We start from the raw sequence: 21,137 nt of genomic DNA, 5'->3' as shown, positions 1-21,137 counted from the left end.
GGGTTGTGGATGAAGCTGTGTGGGGTCGGGGGTCAGGGTGGTGAAGGGGGTTGTGGATGAAGCTGTGTGGGGTCGGGGGTCAGTGTGGTGAAGGGGGTTGTGGATGAAGCTGTGTGGGGTCGGGGGTCAGGGTGGTGAAGGGGGTTGTGGATGAAGCTGTGTGGGGTCAGGGGTCAGGGTGGTGAAGGGGGTTGTGGATGTAGCTGTGTGGGGTCGGGGGTCAGGGTGCTGAAGGGGGTTGTGGATGAAGCTGTGTGGGGTCGGGGGTCAGGGTGGTGAAGGGGGTTGTGGATGAAGCTGTGTGGGGTCGGGGGTCAGGGTGGTGAAGGGGTTGTGGATGAAGCTGTGTGGGGTCGGGGGTCAGGGTGGTGAAGGGGGTTGTGGATGTAGCTGTGTGGGGTCGGGGGTCAGGGTGGTGAAGGGGGTTGTGGATGAAGCTGCGTGGGGTCGGGGGTCAGGGTGGTGAAGGGGGTTGTGGATGAAGCTGTGTGGGGTCGGGGGTTGGGGTGGTGAAGGACAGCCTGTAGATGCAGCTGTGTGGGGTTGGGGGTCAGGGTGGTGAGGTGTGTCAGATGAGGAATGCACTTTGTGAAGTTACATGGCGACCCTGCTGTTTTGAACTTTGGCAGAGTGCAGTGATTGCTTGGTGTCCTCCCACAGGCAGACTGTGGACAGTTGATGCTTGAGGGTTTCCACCAGTGAGTTCCGTTTGCCCCTTCTCTGTATCTCACATTCAGAGTCCCTGTGAGGCATCTCCCAGGATTTGCTGCTCGATATGGGCCCCAGGCGCTCAGTACATCCTGTTGTGCTGCCTTCTGAGAGCTGCTGCCCACTGGTCAGTCCTCGGTTGCCCAGGTGGATGATTGCTGTTTTCCCACTCACTCCTTTCAGCACTGATGGTCTGTGCGATTTTACCGACAGTTTCTGCAGTTTCTTTCTCTTTGCTGCGTTATTGCTGCTTTTTAGTGTTGATAAGTGGGGCTCGGGAGGAGATGGGATCTTGGAGAATCCCTCCTGAATATTGGTCACATCTCTGTCAAGGGAAGACATTTTCTTGTGACTATTCCACAATAAAATCAAACTGTGGTTTGTGTTCAGAGTCAGTAAAACACCAGGGGAAACATTTAAAATGAGAATTGCTAAACCTCCGTATGGATTTGGACATTATGATTAATAATAAATATACTATTTCCTTGGCTAGTTGCAGACCCTACTGAACTGAGGGGCCCTCCCCGAGGGCTCTTGCAGGAGTTGTGAGGGTGAAACCTCTCCAATGGGAAAACAGGCTACCTCTTCCCCCAGGTAGTATCTGGAATGGATACAATTAGCAGGCCGGGAATTATTCCAAGATTAGCAGAGATTGGGAATCAGGTGTATGGGCTTTAGTCAGATGTGGCCTGTGTGATTTCCCCAGACTGCAGGGCTGGCCCTCGATAGGAGATTTCACCGAGTACCGCTCCCCTGCTTTTCCCCATGGCCTTATTAATTCCACTTGTCAGATAATGATACATTTCCCTTTTGACTGGCTCCACCACACTCTCAGCCCTGACCCTGTCTCCACCACACTCTCACCCCTGACCCAGTCTCCACCACACTCTCAGCATTGACCCTGTCTCCACCACACTCTCAGCATTGACCCTGTCTCCACCACACTCTCAGCACTGACCCTGTCTCCACCACACTCTCAGCACTGACCCTGTCTCCACCACACTCGGTACTGACCCTGTCTCCACCACACTCTCAGCACTGACCCTGTCTCCACCACACTCGGTACTGACCCTGTCTCCACCACACTCTCAGCATTGACCCTGTCTCCACCACACTCTCAGTATTGACCCTGTCTCCACCACACTCTCAGCACTGACCCTGTCTCCACCACACTCTCAGTATTGACCCTGTCTCCACCACACTCTCAGCACTGACCCTGTCTCCACCACACTCTCAGTATTGACCCTGTCTCCACCACACTCTCAGTATTGACCCTGTCTCCACCACACTCTCAGTATTGACCCTGTCTCCACCACACTCTCAGTATTGACCCCGTCTCCACCACACTCTCAGTATTGACCCTGTCTCCACCACACTCTCAGCACTGACCCTGTCTCCACCACACTCGGTACTGACCCTGTCTCCACCACACTCTCAGGATTGACCCTGTCTCCACCACACTCTCAGTATTGACCCTGTCTCCACCACACTCTCAGTATTGACCCCGTCTCCACCACACTCTCAGTATTGACCCTGTCTCCACCACACTCTCAGCACTGACCCTGTCTCCACCACACTCGGTACTGACCCTGTCTCCACCACACTCTCAGCATTGACCCTGTCTCCACCACACTCTCAGCATTGACCCTGTCCCCACCACACTCTCAGCATTGACCCTGTCTCCATCACACTCTCAGCATTGACCCTGTCTCCACCACACTCTCAGTATTGACCCTGTCTCCACCACACTCTCAGCACTGACCCTGTCTCCACCACACTCTCAGCATTGACTCTGTCTCCACCACACTCACAGCATTGACCCTGTCTCCACCACACTCTCAGTATTGACCCTGTCTCCACCACACTCTCAGCACTGACCCTGTCTCCACCACACTCTCAGCATTGACTCTGTCTCCACCACACTCTCAGCACTGACCCTGTCTCCACCACACTCGGTACTGACCCTGTCGCCACCACACTCTCAGTATTGACCCTGTCCCCACCACACTCTCAGCATTGACCCTGTCTCCAACACACTCTCAGTATTGACCCTGTCTCCACCACACTCTCAGTATTGACCGTGTCCCCACCACACTCTCAGTATTGACCCTGTCTCCACCACACTCTCAGTATTGACCCTATCTCCACCACACTCTCAGCACTGACCCTGTCTCCACCACACTCTCAGTATTGACCCTGTCCCCACCACACTCTCAGCATTGACCCTGTCTCCAACACACTCTCAGTATTGACCCTGTCTCCAACACACTCTCAGTATTGACCCTGTCTCCACCACACTCTCAGTATTGACCCTGTCTCCACCACACTCTCAGTATTGACCGTGTCCCCACCACACTCTCAGTATTGACCCTGTCCCCACCACACTCTCAGCACTGACCCTGTCTCCACCACACTCTCAGCACTGACCCTGTCTCCACCACACTCTCAGTATTGACCCTGTCTCCACCACACTCTCAGCACTGACCCTGTCTCCACCACACTCTCAGTATTGACCGTGTCCCCACGACACTCTCAGTATTGACCCTGTCCCCACCACACTCTCAGTATTGACCCTGTCTCCACCACACTCTCAGCACTGACCCTGTCTCCACCACACTCTCAGTATTGACCCTGTCTCCACCACACTCTCAGCACTGACCCTGTCTCCACCACACTCTCAGCATTGACCCTGTCCCCACCACACTCTCAGCATTGACCCTGTCCCCACCACACTCTCAGCATTGACCCTGTCCCCACCACACTCTCAGCATTGACCCTGTCCCCACCACACTCTCAGTATTGACCGTGTCCCCACGACACTCTCAGTATTGACCCTGTCCCCACCACACTCTCAGCACTGACCCTGTCCCCAACACACTCTCAGCATTGACCCTGTCTCCACCACACTCTCAGCATTGACCCTGTCCCCACCACACTCTCAGCATTGACCCTGTCCCCACCACACTCTCAGCATTGACCCTGTCCCCACCACACTCTCAGCATTGACCCTGTCCCCACCACACTCTCAGTATTGACCGTGTCCCCACGACACTCTCAGTATTGACCCTGTCCCCACCACACTCTCAGCACTGACTCTGTCCCCAACACACTCTCAGCACTGACCCTGTCCCCACCACACTCTCAGCACTGACCCTGTCTCCACCACACTCTCAGCATTGACCCTGTCCCCACCACACTCTCAGTATTGACCGTGTCTCCAACACACTCTCAGCACTGACCCTGTCCCCACCACACTCTCAGCATTGACCCGGTCTCCACCACACTCTCAGCATTGACCCTGTCCCCACCACACTCTCAGCATTGACCCTGTCTCCAACACACTCTCAGCACTGACCCTGTCCCCAACACACTCTCAGTATTGACCCTGTCTCCTCCACTCTCAGTATTGACCCTGTCTCCACCACACTCTCAGCATTGACCCTGTCTCCACCACACTCTCAGCATTGACCCTGTCTCCACCACACTCTCAGCACTGACCCTGTCTCCACCACACTCTCAGCACTGACCCTGTCTCCACCACACTCGGTACTGACCCTGTCTCCACCACACTCTCAGCACTGACCCTGTCTCCACCACACTCGGTACTGACCCTGTCTCCACCACACTCTCAGCATTGACCCTGTCTCCACCACACTCTCAGTATTGACCCTGTCTCCACCACACTCTCAGCACTGACCCTGTCTCCACCACACTCTCAGTATTGACCCTGTCTCCACCACACTCTCAGCACTGACCCTGTCTCCACCACACTCTCAGTATTGACCCTGTCTCCACCACACTCTCAGTATTGACCCTGTCTCCACCACACTCTCAGTATTGACCCTGTCTCCACCACACTCTCAGTATTGACCCCGTCTCCACCACACTCTCAGTATTGACCCTGCCTCCACCACACTCTCAGCACTGACCCTGTCTCCACCACACTCGGTACTGACCCTGTCTCCACCACACTCTCAGTATTGACCCTGTCTCCACCACACTCTCAGTATTGACCCTGTCTCCACCACACTCTCAGTATTGACCCCGTCTCCACCACACTCTCAGTATTGACCCTGTCTCCACCACACTCTCAGCACTGACCCTGTCTCCACCACACTCGGTACTGACCCTGTCTCCACCACACTCTCAGCATTGACCCTGTCTCCACCACACTCTCAGCACTGACCCTGTCTCCACCACACTCGGTACTGACCCTGTCTCCACCACACTCTCAGCATTGACCCTGTCTCCACCACACTCTCAGCATTGACCCTGTCCCCACCACACTCTCAGCATTGACCCTGTCTCCACCACACTCTCAGCATTGACCCTGTCTCCACCACACTCTCAGTATTGACCCTGTCTCCACCACACTCTCAGTATTGACCCTGTCTCCACCACACTCTCAGTATTGACCCTGTCTCCACCACACTCTCAGCACTGACCCTGTCTCCACCACACTCTCAGCATTGACTCTGTCTCCACCACACTCTCAGCATTGACCCTGTCTCCACCACACTCTCAGTATTGACCCTGTCTCCACCACACTCTCAGCACTGACCCTGTCTCCACCACACTCTCAGCATTGACTCTGTCTCCACCACACTCTCAGCACTGACCCTGTCTCCACCACACTCGGTACTGACCCTGTCGCCACCACACTCTCAGTATTGACCCTGTCCCCACCACACTCTCAGCATTGACCCTGTCTCCAACACACTCTCAGTATTGACCCTGTCTCCACCACACTCTCAGTATTGACCGTGTCCCCACCACACTCTCAGTATTGACCCTGTCTCCACCACACTCTCAGTATTGACCCTATCTCCACCACACTCTCAGCACTGACCCTGTCTCCACCACACTCTCAGTATTGACCCTGTCCCCACCACACTCTCAGCATTGACCCTGTCTCCAACACACTCTCAGTATTGACCCTGTCTCCAACACACTCTCAGTATTGACCCTGTCTCCACCACACTCTCAGTATTGACCCTGTCTCCACCACACTCTCAGTATTGACCGTGTCCCCACCACACTCTCAGTATTGACCCTGTCCCCACCACACTCTCAGCACTGACCCTGTCTCCACCACACTCTCAGCACTGACCCTGTCTCCACCACACTCTCAGTATTGACCCTGTCTCCACCACACTCTCAGCACTGACCCTGTCTCCACCACACTCTCAGTATTGACCGTGTCCCCACGACACTCTCAGTATTGACCCTGTCCCCACCACACTCTCAGTATTGACCCTGTCTCCACCACACTCTCAGCACTGACCCTGTCTCCACCACACTCTCAGTATTGACCCTGTCTCCACCACACTCTCAGCACTGACCCTGTCTCCACCACACTCTCAGCATTGACCCTGTCTCCACCACACTCTCAGCATTGACCCTGTCCCCACCACACTCTCAGCATTGACCCTGTCCCCACCACACTCTCAGCATTGACCCTGTCCCCACCACACTCTCAGCATTGACCCTGTCCCCACCACACTCTCAGTATTGACCGTGTCCCCACGACACTCTCAGTATTGACCCTGTCCCCACCACACTCTCAGCACTGACCCTGTCCCCAACACACTCTCAGCATTGACCCTGTCTCCACCACACTCTCAGCACTGACCCTGTCTCCACCACACTCTCAGCATTGACCCTGTCCCCACCACACTCTCAGTATTGACCCTGTCTCCACCACACTCTCAGCATTGACCCTGTCCCCACCACACTCTCAGCATTGACCCTGTCTCCAACACACTCTCAGCACTGACCCTGTCCCCAACACACTCTCAGTATTGACCATGTCTCCTCCACTCTCAGTATTGACCCTGTCTCCACCACACTCTCAGCATTGACCCTGTCCCCACCACACTCTCAGCATTGACCCTGTCTCCAACACACTCTCAGCACTGACCCTGTCTCCACCACACTCTCAGTATTGACCCTGTCTCCACCACACTCTCAGTATTGACCCTGTCTCCAAAACACTCTCAGTATTGACCCTGTCTCCACCACACTCTCAGTATTGACCCTGTCTCCACCACACTCTCAGCACTGACCCTGTCTCCACCACACTCTCAGTATTGACCCTGTCTCCACCACACTCTCAGTATTGACCCTGTCTCCACCACACTCTCAGCCCTGACCCTGTCTCCACCACACTCTCACCCCTGACCCAGTCTCCACCACACTCGGTACTGACCCTGTCTCCACCACACTCTCAGCATTGACCCTGTCTCCACCACACTCTCAGTATTGACCCTGTCTCCACCACACTCGGCACTGACCCTTTCTCCACCACACTCTCAGTATTGACCCTGTCTCCACCACACTCGGTACTGACCCTGTCTCCACCACACTCTCAGCACTGACCCTGTCTCCACCACACTCTCAGCACTGACCCTGTCTCCACCACACTCTCAGCACTGACCCTGTCTCCGCCACACTCTCAGTATTGACCCTGTCTCCACCACACTCGGTACTGACCCTGTCTCCACCACACTCTCAGCATTGACCCTGTCTCCACCACACTCTCAGCATTGACCCTGTCGCCACCACACTCTCAGCATTGACCCTGTCTCCATCACACTCTCAGCATTGACCCTGTCCCCACCACACTCTCAGTATTGACCCTGTCTCCACCACACTCTCAGCACTGACCCTGTCTCCACCACACTCGGTACTGACCCTGTCGCCACCACACTCTCAGTATTGACCCTGTCCCCACCACACTCTCAGCATTGACCCTGTCTCCAACACACTCTCAGTATTGACCCTGTCCCCACCACACTCTCAGTATTGACCGTGTCCCCACCACACTCTCAGTATTGACCCTGTCTCCACCACACTCTCAGTATTGACCCTGTCCCCACCACACTCTCAGCAATGACTCTGTCCCCACCACACTCTCAGTATTGACCCTGTCCCCACCACACTCTCAGCACTGACCCTGTCTCCACCACACTCTCAGCACTGACCCTGTCTCCACCACACTCTCAGCATTGACCCTGTCTCCACCACACTCTCAGTATTGACCGTGTCCCCACCACACTCTCAGTATTGACCCTGTCCCCACCACACTCTCAGCACTGACCCTGTCTCCACCACACTCTCAGCATTGACCCCGTCCCCACGACACTCTCAGTATTGACCCTGTCTCCACCACACTCTCAGCACTGACCCTGTCTCCACCACACTCTCAGTATTGACCCTGTCTCCACCACACTTTCAGTATTGACCCTGTCTCCACCACACTCTCAGCATTGACCCTGTCCCCACCACACTCTCAGCATTGACCCTGTCCCCACCACACTCTCAGCACTGACCCTGTCTCCACCACACTCTCAGTATTGACCCTGTCTCCACCACACTTTCAGTATTGACCCTGTCTCCACCACACTCTCAGCATTGACCCTGTCCCCACCACACTCTCAGCATTGACCCTGTCCCCACCACACTCTCAGTATTGACCCTGTCTCCACCACACTCTCAGCACTGACCCTGTCTCCACCACACTCGGTACTGACCCTGTCTCCACCACACTCTCAGCATTGACCCCGTCTCCACCACACTCTCAGCATTGACCCTGTCTCCACCACACTCTCAGCATTGACCCTGTCCCCACCACACTCTCAGCATTGACCCTGTCTCCAACACACTCTCAGTATTGACCCTGTCTCCACCACACTCTCAGTATTGACCCTGTCTCCACCACACTCTCAGCACTGACCCTGTCTCCACCACACTCTCAGTATTGACCCTGTCTCCACCACACTCTCAGTATTGACCCTGTCTCCACCACACTCTCAGCACTGACCCTGTCTCCACCATACTCTCAGTATTGACCCTGTCTCCACCACACTCTCAGTATTGACCCTGTCTCCACCACACTCTCAGTATTGACCCTGTCTCCACCACACTCTCAGTATTGACCCTGTCTCCACCACACTCTCAGCACTGTCCCTGTCTCCACCACACTCTCAGCATTGACCCTGTCTCCACCACACTCTCAGTATTGACCGTGTCCCCACCACACTCTCAGTATTGACCCTGTCCCCACCACTCTCTCAGTATTGACCGTGTCCCCACCACACTCTCAGTATTGACCCTGTCCCCACCACACTCTCAGTATTGACCCTGTCTCCACCACACCCTCAGTATTGACCCTGTCTCCACCACTCTCTCAGTATTGACCGTGTCCCCACCACACTCTCAGTATTGACCCTGTCTCCACCACACTCTCAGTATTGACCCTGTCTCCACCACACTCTCAGTATTGACCCTGTCTCCACCACACTCTCAGTATTGACCCTGTCTCCACCACTCTCTCAGTATTGACCCTGTCCCCACCACACTCTCAGTATTGACCCTGTCCCCACCACACTCTCAGTATTGACCCTGTCTCCACCACACCCTCAGTATTGACCCTGTCTCCACCACTCTCTCAGTATTGACCGTGTCCCCACCACACTCTCAGTATTGACCCTGTCCCCACCACACTCTCAGTATTGACCCTGTCTCCACCACACCCTCAGTATTGACCCTGTCTCCACCACTCTCTCAGCATTGGCCCTGTCTCCACCACTCTCTCAGTATTGACCGTGTCCCCACCACACTCTCAGTATTGACCCTGTCTCCACCACACTCTCAGCATTGACCCTGTCCCCACCACACTCTCAGCATTGACCCTGTCTCCAACACACTCTCAGTATTGACCCTGTCTCCACCACACTCTCAGTATTGACCCTGTCTCCACCACACTCTCAGCACTGACCCTGTCTCCACCACACCCTCAGTATTGACCGTGTCCCCACCACACTCTCAGTATTGACCCTGTCCCCACCACACTCTCAGTATTGACCCTGTCTCCACCACTCTCTCAGTATTGACCCTGTCTCCACCACACTCTCAGAATTGACCCTGTCTCCACCACACTCTCAGCACTGACCCTGTCTCCACCACACTCTCAGTATTGACCGTGTCCCCACCACACTCTCAGTATTGACCCTGTCCCCACCACACTCTCAGTATAGACCCTGTCTCCACCACACCCTCAGTATTGACCCTGTCTCCACCACACTCTCTGTATTGACCCTGTCTCCACCACACCCTCAGTATTGACCCTGTCTCCACCACTCTCTCAGTATTGACCCTGTCCCCACCACACTCCCAGCATTGACCCTGTCTCCACCACACTCTCAGTATTGACCCTGTCTCCACCACACTCTCAGTATTGACCCTGTCTCCACCACACTCTCAGCCCTGACCCTGTCTCCACCACACTCTCAGCATTGACCCTGTCTCCACCACACTCTCAGTATTGACCCTGTCTCCACCACACTCTCAGCACTGACCCCGTCTCCACCACACTCTCAGCACTGACCCTGTCTCCACCACACTCTCAGTATTGACCCTGTCCCCACCACACTCTCAGTATTGACCAAGTCTCCACCACTCTCTCAGTATTGACCGTGTCCCCACCACACTCTCACTATTGACCCTGTCCCCACCACACTCTCAGTATTGACCCTGTCTCCACCACTCTCTCAGTATTGACCGTGTCCCCACCACACTCTCAGTATTGACCCTGTCTCCACCACACTCTCAGTATTGACCCTGTCTCCACCACACTCTCAGTATTGACCCTGTCTCCACCACACTCTCAGTATTGACCCTGTCTCCACCACACTCTCAATATTGACCCTGTCTCCACCACACTCTCAGCATTGACCCTGTCTCCACCACACTCTCAGTATTGACCCTGTCCCCACCACATTCTCAGCATTGACCCTGTCTCCACCACACCCTCAGTACTGACCCTGTCTCCACCACACTCTCAGCATTGACCCTGTCTCCACCACTCTCTCAGTATTGACCGTGTCCCCACCACACTCTCAGCCCTGACCCTGTCTCCACCACACTCTAACCCCTGACCCAGTCTCCACCACACTCTCAGCGTTGACCCTGTCTCCACCACACTCTCAGCATTGACCCTGTCTCCACCACACTCTCAGTATAGACCCTGTCTCCACCACACTCTCAGCACTGACCCCGTCTCCACCACACTCTCAGCATTGACCCTGTCTCCACCACACTCTCAGTATTGACCCTGTCTCCACCACACTCGGCACTGACCCTTTCTCCACCACACTCTCAGTATTGACCCTGTCTCCACCACACTCGGTACTGACCCTGTCTCCACCACACTCTCAGCACTGACCCTGTCTCCACCACACTCTCAGCACTGACCCTGTCTCCACCACACTCTCAGCACTGACCCTGTCTCCGCCACACTCTCAGTATTGACCCTGTCTCCACCACACTCGGTACTGACCCTGTCTCCACCACACTCTCAGCATTGACCCTGTCTCCACCACACTCTCAGCATTGACCCTGTCGCCACCACACTCTCAGCATTGACCCTGTCTCCATCACACTCTCAGCATTGACCCTGTCCCCACCACACTCTCAGTATTGACCCTGTCTCCACCACACTCTCAGCACTGACCCTGTCTCCACCACACTCGGTACTGACCCTGTCGCCACCACACTCTCAGTATTGACCCTGTCCCCACCACACTCTCAGCATTGACCCTGTCTCCAACACACTCTCAGTATTGACCCTGTCCCCACCACACTCTCAGTATTGACCGTGTCCCCACCACACTCTCAGTATTGACCCTGTCTCCACCACACTCTCAGTATTGACCCTGTCCCCACCACACTCTCAGCAATGACTCTGTCCCCACCACACTCTCAGTATTGACCCTGTCCCCACCACACTCTCAGCACTGACCCTGTCTCCACCACACTCTCAGCACTGACCCTGTCTCCACCACACTCTCAGCATTGACCCTGTCTCCACCACACTCTCAGTATTGACCGTGTCCCCACCACACTCTCAGTATTGACCCTGTCCCCACCACACTCTCAGCACTGACCCTGTCTCCACCACACTCTCAGCATTGACCCCGTCCCCACGACACTCTCAGTATTGACCCTGTCTCCACCACACTCTCAGCACTGACCCTGTCTCCACCACACTCTCAGTATTGACCCTGTCTCCACCACACTTTCAGTATTGACCCTGTCTCCACCACACTCTCAGCATTGACCCTGTCCCCACCACACTCTCAGCATTGACCCTGTCCCCACCACACTCTCAGCACTGACCCTGTCTCCACCACACTCTCAGTATTGACCCTGTCTCCACCACACTTTCAGTATTGACCCTGTCTCCACCACACTCTCAGCATTGACCCTGTCCCCACCACACTCTCAGCATTGACCCTGTCCCCACCACACTCGCAGTATTGACCCTGTCTCCACCACACTCTCAGCACTGACCCTGTCTCCACCACACTCGGTACTGACCCTGTCTCCACCACACTCTCAGCATTGACCCCGTCTCCACCACACTCTCAGCATTGACCCTGTCTCCACCACACTCTCAGCATTGACCCTGTCCCCACCACACTCTCAGCATTGACCCTGTCTCCAACACACTCTCAGTATTGACCCTGTCTCCACCACACTCTCAGTATTGACCCTGTCTCCACCACACTCTCAGCACTGACCCTGTCTCCACCACACTCTCAGTATTGACCCTGTCTCCACCACACTCTCAGTATTGACCCTGTCTCCACCACACTCTCAGCACTGACCCTGTCTCCACCATACTCTCAGTATTGACCCTGTCTCCACCACACTCTCAGTATTGACCCTGTCTCCACCACACTCTCAGTATTGACCCTGTCTCCACCACACTCTCAGTATTGACCCTGTCTCCACCACACTCTCAGCACTGTCCCTGTCTCCACCACACTCTCAGCATTGACCCTGTCTCCACCACACTCTCAGTATTGACCGTGTCCCCACCACACTCTCAGTATTGACCCTGTCCCCACCACTCTCTCAGTATTGACCGTGTCCCCACCACACTCTCAGTATTGACCCTGTCCCCACCACACTCTCAGTATTGACCCTGTCTCCACCACACCCTCAGTATTGACCCTGTCTCCACCACTCTCTCAGTATTGACCGTGTCCCCACCACACTCTCAGTATTGACCCTGTCTCCACCACACTCTCAGTATTGACCCTGTCTCCACCACACTCTCAGTATTGACCCTGTCTCCACCACACTCTCAGTATTGACCCTGTCTCCACCACTCTCTCAGTATTGACCCTGTCCCCACCACACTCTCAGTATTGACCCTGTCCCCACCACACTCTCAGTATTGACCCTGTCTCCACCACACCCTCAGTATTGACCCTGTCTCCACCACTCTCTCAGTATTGACCGTGTCCCCACCACACTCTCAGTATTGACCCTGTCCCCACCACACTCTCAGTATTGACCCTGTCTCCACCACACCCTCAGTATTGACCCTGTCTCCACCACTCTCTCAGCATTGGCCCTGTCTCCACCACTCTCTCAGTATTGACCGTGTCCCCACCACACTCTCAGTATTGACCCTGTCTCCACCACACTCTCAGCATTGACCCTGTCCCCACCACACTCTCAGCATTGACCCTGTCTCCAACACACTCTCAGTATTGACCCTGTCTCCACCACACTCTCAGTATTGACCCTGTCTCCACCACACTCTCAGCACTGACCCTGTCTCCACCACACCCTCAGTATTGACCGTGTCCCCACCACACTCTCAGTATTGACCCTGTCCCCACCACACTCTCAGTATTGACCCTGTCTCCACCACTCTCTCAGTATTGACCCTGTCTCCACCACACTCTCAGAATTGACCCTGTCTCCACCACACTCTCAGCACTGACCCTGTCTCCACCACACTCTCAGTATTGACCGTGTCCCCACCACACTCTCAGTATTGACCCTGTCCCCACCACACTCTCAGTATAGACCCTGTCTCCACCACACCCTCAGTATTGACCCTGTCTCCACCACACTCTCTGTATTGACCCTGTCTCCACCACACCCTCAGTATTGACCCTGTCTCCACCACTCTCTCAGTATTGACCCTGTCCCCACCACACTCCCAGCATTGACCCTGTCTCCACCACACTCTCAGTATTGACCCTGTCTCCACCACACTCTCAGTATTGACCCTGTCTCCACCACACTCTCAGCCCTGACCCTGTCTCCACCACACTCTCAGCATTGACCCTGTCTCCACCACACTCTCAGTATTGACCCTGTCTCCACCACACTCTCAGCACTGACCCCGTCTCCACCACACTCTCAGCACTGACCCTGTCTCCACCACACTCTCAGTATTGACCCTGTCCCCACCACACTCTCAGTATTGACCAAGTCTCCACCACTCTCTCAGTATTGACCGTGTCCCCACCACACTCTCACTATTGACCCTGTCCCCACCACACTCTCAGTATTGACCCTGTCTCCACCACTCTCTCAGTATTGACCGTGTCCCCACCACACTCTCAGTATTGACCCTGTCTCCACCACACTCTCAGTATTGACCCTGTCTCCACCACACTCTCAGTATTGACCCTGTCTCCACCACACTCTCAGTATTGACCCTGTCTCCACCACACTCTCAATATTGACCCTGTCTCCACCACACTCTCAGCATTGACCCTGTCTCCACCACACTCTCAGTATTGACCCTGTCCCCACCACATTCTCAGCATTGACCCTGTCTCCACCACACCCTCAGTACTGACCCTGTCTCCACCACACTCTCAGCATTGACCCTGTCTCCACCACTCTCTCAGTATTGACCGTGTCCCCACCACACTCTCAGCCCTGACCCTGTCTCCACCACACTCTAACCCCTGACCCAGTCTCCACCACACTCTCAGCGTTGACCCTGTCTCCACCACACTCTCAGCATTGACCCTGTCTCCACCACACTCTCAGTATAGACCCTGTCTCCACCACACTCTCAGCACTGACCCCGTCTCCACCACACTCTCAGCACTGACCCTGTCTCCACCACACTCTCAGTATTGACCCTGTCTCCACCACTCTCTCAGTATTGACCGTGTCCCCACCACACTCTCAGTATTGACCCTGTCTCCACCACACTCTGCGTATTGACCCTGTCTCCACCACACTCTCAGTATTGACCCTGTCTCCACCACACTCTCAGTATTGACCCTGTCTCCACCACACTCTGCGTATTGACCCTGTCTCCACCACACTCTCAGTATTGACCCTGTCTCCACCACTCTCTCAGTATTGACCGTGTCCCCACCACACTCTCAGTATTGACCCTGTCTCCACCACTATCTCAGTATTGACCGTGTCTCCACCACACTCTCAGTATTGACCCTGTCTCCACCACACTCTCAATATTGACCCTGTCTCCACCACACTCTCAGCATTGATCCTGTCTCCACCACACTCTCAGTATTGACCCTGTCTCCACCACACTCTCAGCATTGACCCTGTCTGCACCACACTCTCAGCACTGACCCTGTCTACACCACACTCTCAGTATTGACCCTGTCTGCACCACACTATCAGCATTGACCCTGTCTGCACCACACTCTCAGTATTGACCGTCTCCACCACACTCTCAGCACTGACCCTGTCTACACCACACTCTCAGTATTGACCCTGTCTGCACCACATTATCAGCATTGACCCTGTCTGCACCACACTCTCAGCACTGACCATGTCTCCACCTCACTGTCAGTATTGACCCTGTCTCCACCACACTCTCAGTATTGACCCCGTCTCCACCACTCTCTCAGTATAGACCCTGTCTCCACCACACTCTCAGCCCTGACCCTGTCTCCACCACACTCTCAATATTGACTCTGTCTGCACCACACTCTCAATATTGACCCTGTCTCCACCACACTCTCAGTATTGACCCTGTCTGCACCACACTCTCAATATTGACTCTGTCTGCACCACACTCTCAATATTGACCCTGTCTCCACCACACTCTCAGTATTGACCCTGTCTGCACCACACTCTCAGCATTGACTCTGTCTCCACCACACTCTCAGCATTGACCCTGTCTACACCACACTCTCAGTATTGACCCTGTCTCCACCACACTCTCAGCATTGACCCTGTCTCCATCACACTCTCAGTATCGATCCCGTCTCCATCACAAACCCAGCATTGACCCGGTCTCCACCACACTCTCAGCATTGACCCTGTCTCCACCACACTCTCAGTGTTGACCCTGTCTCCACCACACTCTCAGTGTTGACCCTGTCCCCACCACACTCTCAGTATTGACCCTGTCTCCACCACACTCTCAGCATTGGCCCTGTCTCCACCACACTCTCAGCTCTGACCCTGTCTCCACCACACTCTCAGCATTGACCCTGTCTCCACCACACTCTCAGCATTGACCCTGTCTCCACCACACTCTCAGCAATGACCCTGTCTCCACCACACTCTCAATATTGACCCTGTCTCCACCACACTCTCAGTATTGACCCTGTCTCCCCCACACTCTCAGTATTGACCCTGTCTCCCCCACACTCTCTGTATTGACCCTGTCTCCACCACACTCTCAGCACTGACCCTGTCTCCACCTCACTGTCAGTATTGACCCTGTCTCCACCACACTCTGCGTATTGACCCTGTCTCCACCACACTCTCAGTATTGACTCTGTCTCCACCACACTCTCAGTATTGACCCTGTCTCCACCACACTCTCAGCCCTGACCCTGTCTCCACCACATTCTCAGTATTGACCCTGTCTCCACCACACTCTCAGCATTGACTCTGTCTCCACCACACTCTCAGTATTGACCCTGTCTCCACCACACTCTCAGTATTGACCCTGTCTCCACCACACTCTCAGCATTGACCCTGTCTCCACCACACTCTCAGCATTGACCCTGTCTCCACCACACTCTCAGCATTGACCCTGTCTCCACCACACTCTCAGTATTGACCGTCTCCCCCACACTCTCAGTATTGACCCTGTCTCCCCCCCACTCTCTGTATTGACCCTGTCTCCACCACACTCTCAGCATTGACCCTGTCTCCACCTCACTGTCAGTATTGACCCTGTCTCCCCCACACTCTCTGTATTGACCCCGTCTCCACCACACTCTCAGCACTGACCCTGTCTCCACCACACTCTCAGTATTGACCCTGTATCCACCACACTCTCAGCACTGACCCTGTCTCCACCACACTCTCAGTATTGACCCTGTCCCCACCACACTCTCAGCACTGACCCTGTCTCCACCACACTCTCAGTATTGACCCTGTCCCCACCACACTCTCAGCATTGACCCTGTCTCCACCACACTCTCAATATTGACCCTGTCTCCACCACTCTCAGCATTGACCCTGTCTCCACCACACTCTCAGTATTGACCCTGTCCCCACCACACTCTCAGCACTGACTCTGTCTCCACCACACTCTCAGTATTGACCCTGTCTCCACCACACTCTCAGCATTGACCCTGTCTCCACCACACTCTCAGCATTGACCCTGTCTCCACCACACTCTCAGTATTGATCCTGTCTCCACCACACTCTCAGTATTGACCCTGTCCCCACCACACTCTCAGCATTGACCCTGTCTCCACCACACTCAGTATTGACCCTGTCTCCACAACACTCTCAGTATTGACCCTGTCTCCACCACACTCTCAGTATTGTCCCTGTCTCCACCACACTCTCAGCATTGACCCTGTCTCCACAACACTCTCAGTATTGACCCTGTCTCCACCACACTCTCAGTATTGTCCCTGTCTCCACCACACTCTCAGTATTGACCCTGTCTCCACCACACTCTCAGCATTGACCCTGTGTCCACCACACTCCCAGTATTGACCTTGTCCTCACCACACTCTCTGTATTGACCCTGTCTCCACCACACTCTCAGCATTTACCCTGTCTCCACCACACTCTCAGCACTGACCCTGTCCCCAACACACTCTCAGTATTGACCCTGTCTCCACCACACTCTCAGCATTGACCCTGTCTCCTCCACACTCTCAGTATTGACCCTGTCTCCACCACACTCTCAGTATTGACCCTGTCCCCACCACACTCTCAGCATTGACCCTGTCTCCACCACACTCTCAGCACTGACCCTGTCCCCAACACACTCTCAGCATTGACCCTGTCTCCACCACACTCTCAGCATTGACCCTGTCTCCTCCACACTCTCAGTATTGACCCTGTCTCCACCACACTCTCAGTATTGACCCTGTCTCCACCACACTCTCAGCATTGACCCTGTCTCCACCACACTCTCAGCACTGACCCTGTCCCCAACACACTCTCAGCATTGACCCTGTCTCCACCACACTCTCAGCATTGACCCTGTCTCCTCCACACTCTCAGTATTGACCCTGTCTCCACCACACTCTCAGTATTGACCCTGTCTCCACCACACTCTCAGCATTGACCCTGTCTCCATCACACTCTCAGTATTGACCCTGTCTCCACCACACTCTCAGCATTGACCCTGTCTCCATCACACTCTCAGCATTGACCCTGTCTCCATCACACTCTCAGTATTGACCCTGTCTCCACCACACTCTCAGCATTGACCCTGTCTCCATCACACTCTCAGTATTGACCCTGTCTCCACCACACTCTCAGTATTGACCCTGTCTCCACCACACTCTCAGTATTGACCCTGTCTCCACCACACTCTCAGCATTGACCCTGTCTCCACCACACTCTCAGCATTGACCCTGTCTCCACCACACTCTCAGTATTGACCCTGTCTCCACCACACACTCAGTATTGACCCTGTCTCCACCACACTCTCAGTATTGACCCTGTCTCCACCACACACTCAGCCCTGACCCTGTCTCCACCACACTCTCAGCACTGACCCTGTCCCCACCACAATCTCAGTATTGACCCTCTCTCCACCACACTCTCAGCATTGACCCCGTCTCCACCACACTCGGTACTGACCCCGTCTCCACCACACTCTCAGCACTGACCCTGTCTCCACCACACTCTCAGTATTGACCCTGTCTCCACCACACTCTCAGTATTGACCCTCTCTCCACCACACTCTCAGCATTGACCCCGTCTCCACCACACTCGGTACTGACCCCGTCTCCACCACACTCTCAGCACTGACCCTGTCTCCACCACACTCTCAGCACTGACCCTGTCTCCACCACACTCTCAGTATTGACCCTGTCCCCACCACACTCTCAGTATTGACCCTGTCCCCACCACACTCTCAGTATTGACTCTGTCTCCACCACACTCTCAGCATTGACCCTGTCTCCACCACACTCTCAGCATTGATCCTGTCTCCACCACACTCTCAGTATTGACCCTGTCTCCACCACACTCTCAGCATTGACCCTGTCTCCACCACACTCTCAGCATTGACCCTGTCCCCACCACACTCTCAGCACTGACCCTGTCTCCAACACACTCTCAGTATTGACCCTGTCTCCACAACACTCTCAGTATTGACCCTGTCTCCACCACACTCTCAGTATTGTCCCTGTCTCCACCACACTCTCAGCATTGACCCTGTCTCCACAACACTCTCAGTATTGACCCTGTCTCCACCACACTCTCAGTATTGTCCCTGTCTCCACCACACTCTCAGTATTGACCCTGTCTCCACCACACTCTCAGCATTGACCCTGTGTCCACCACACTCCCAGTATTGACCTTGTCCTCACCACACTCTCTGTATTGACCCTGTCTCCACCACACTCTCAGCATTTACCCTGTCTCCACCACACTCTCAGCACTGACCCTGTCCCCAACACACTCTCAGTATTGACCCTGTCTCCACCACACTCTCAGCATTGACCCTGTCTCCTCCACACTCTCAGTATTGACCCTGTCTCCACCACACTCTCAGTATTGACCCTGTCCCCACCACACTCTCAGCATTGACCCTGTCTCCACCACACTCTCAGCACTGACCCTGTCCCCAACACACTCTCAGCATTGACCCTGTCTCCACCACACTCTCAGCATTGACCCTGTCTCCTCCACACTCTCAGTATTGACCCTGTCTCCACCACACTCTCAGTATTGACCCTGTCTCCACCACACTCTCAGCATTGACCCTGTCTCCACCACACTCTCAGCACTGACCCTGTCCCCAACACACTCTCAGCATTGACCCTGTCTCCACCACACTCTCAGCATTGACCCTGTCTCCTCCACACTCTCAGTATTGACCCTGTCTCCACCACACTCTCAGTATTGACCCTGTCTCCACCACACTCTCAGCATTGACCCTGTCTCCATCACACTCTCAGTATTGACCCTGTCTCCACCACACTCTCAGCATTGACCCTGTCTCCATCACACTCTCAGCATTGACCCTGTCTCCATCACACTCTCAGTATTGACCCTGTCTCCACCACACTCTCAGCATTGACCCTGTCTCCATCACACTCTCAGTATTGACCCTGTCTCCACCACACTCTCAGTATTGACCCTGTCTCCACCACACTCTCAGTATTGACCCTGTCTCCACCACACTCTCAGCATTGACCCTGTCTCCACCACACTCTCAGCATTGACCCTGTCTCCACCACACTCTCAGTATTGACCCTGTCTCCACCACACACTCAGTATTGACCCTGTCTCCACCACACTCTCAGTATTGACCCTGTCTCCACCACACACTCAGCCCTGACCCTGTCTCCACCACACTCTCAGCACTGACCCTGTCCCCACCACAATCTCAGTATTGACCCTCTCTCCACCACACTCTCAGCATTGACCCCGTCTCCACCACACTCGGTACTGACCCCGTCTCCACCACACTCTCAGCACTGACCCTGTCTCCACCACACTCTCAGTATTGACCCTGTCTCCACCACACTCTCAGTATTGACCCTCTCTCCACCACACTCTCAGCATTGACCCCGTCTCCACCACACTCGGTACTGACCCCGTCTCCACCACACTCTCAGCACTGACCCTGTCTCCACCACACTCTCAGCACTGACCCTGTCTCCACCACACTCTCAGTATTGACCCTGTCCCCACCACACTCTCAGTATTGACCCTGTCCCCACCACACTCTCAGTATTGACTCTGTCTCCACCACACTCTCAGCATTGACCCTGTCCCCACCACACTCTCAGTATTGACCCTGTCCCCACCACACTCTCAGTATTGACTCTGTCTCCACCACACTCTCAGCATTGACCCTGTCTCCACCACACTCTCAGCATTGATCCTGTCTCCACCACACTCTCAGTATTGACCCTGTCTCCACCACACTCTCAGCATTGACCCTGTCTCCACCACACTCTCAGCATTGACCCTGTCCCCACCACACTCTCAGCACTGACCCTGTCTCCAACACACTCTCAGTATTGACCCTGTCTCCACCACACTCTCAGTATTGAACCTGTCTCCACCACACTCTCAGCATTGACCCTGTCTCCACCACACTCTCAGTATTGACCCTGTCTCCACCACACTCTCAGCATTGACCCTGTCTCCACCACACTCTCAGCATTGATCCCGTCTCCACCACACTC

At 54.7% G+C, this 21,137-nt stretch overlaps 1 protein-coding gene across 1 annotated transcript in view; it reads right to left on the bottom strand.

The window, feature by feature from the left end:
• Nucleotides 1-242: 242 nt before the first annotated feature.
• The window catches only part of agbl2 (AGBL carboxypeptidase 2), a 310,115-nt gene continuing 289,220 nt past the window's right edge, over nt 243-21,137 (bottom strand). The window contains exon 21 of the mRNA XM_072518765.1: nt 243-1,033. Coding sequence (XP_072374866.1) covers nt 595-1,033 — 439 coding nt within the window. The 3' untranslated portion in view covers nt 243-594. The remainder of the gene's footprint in view (nt 1,034-21,137) is intronic.

Source organism: Scyliorhinus torazame, chromosome 10 (genome assembly GCF_047496885.1).
Source record: "Scyliorhinus torazame isolate Kashiwa2021f chromosome 10, sScyTor2.1, whole genome shotgun sequence".
In the NCBI taxonomy this organism is placed as follows: domain Eukaryota; kingdom Metazoa; phylum Chordata; class Chondrichthyes; order Carcharhiniformes; family Scyliorhinidae; genus Scyliorhinus; species Scyliorhinus torazame.
This window is presented reverse-complemented; position numbering and strand designations above follow the sequence as displayed.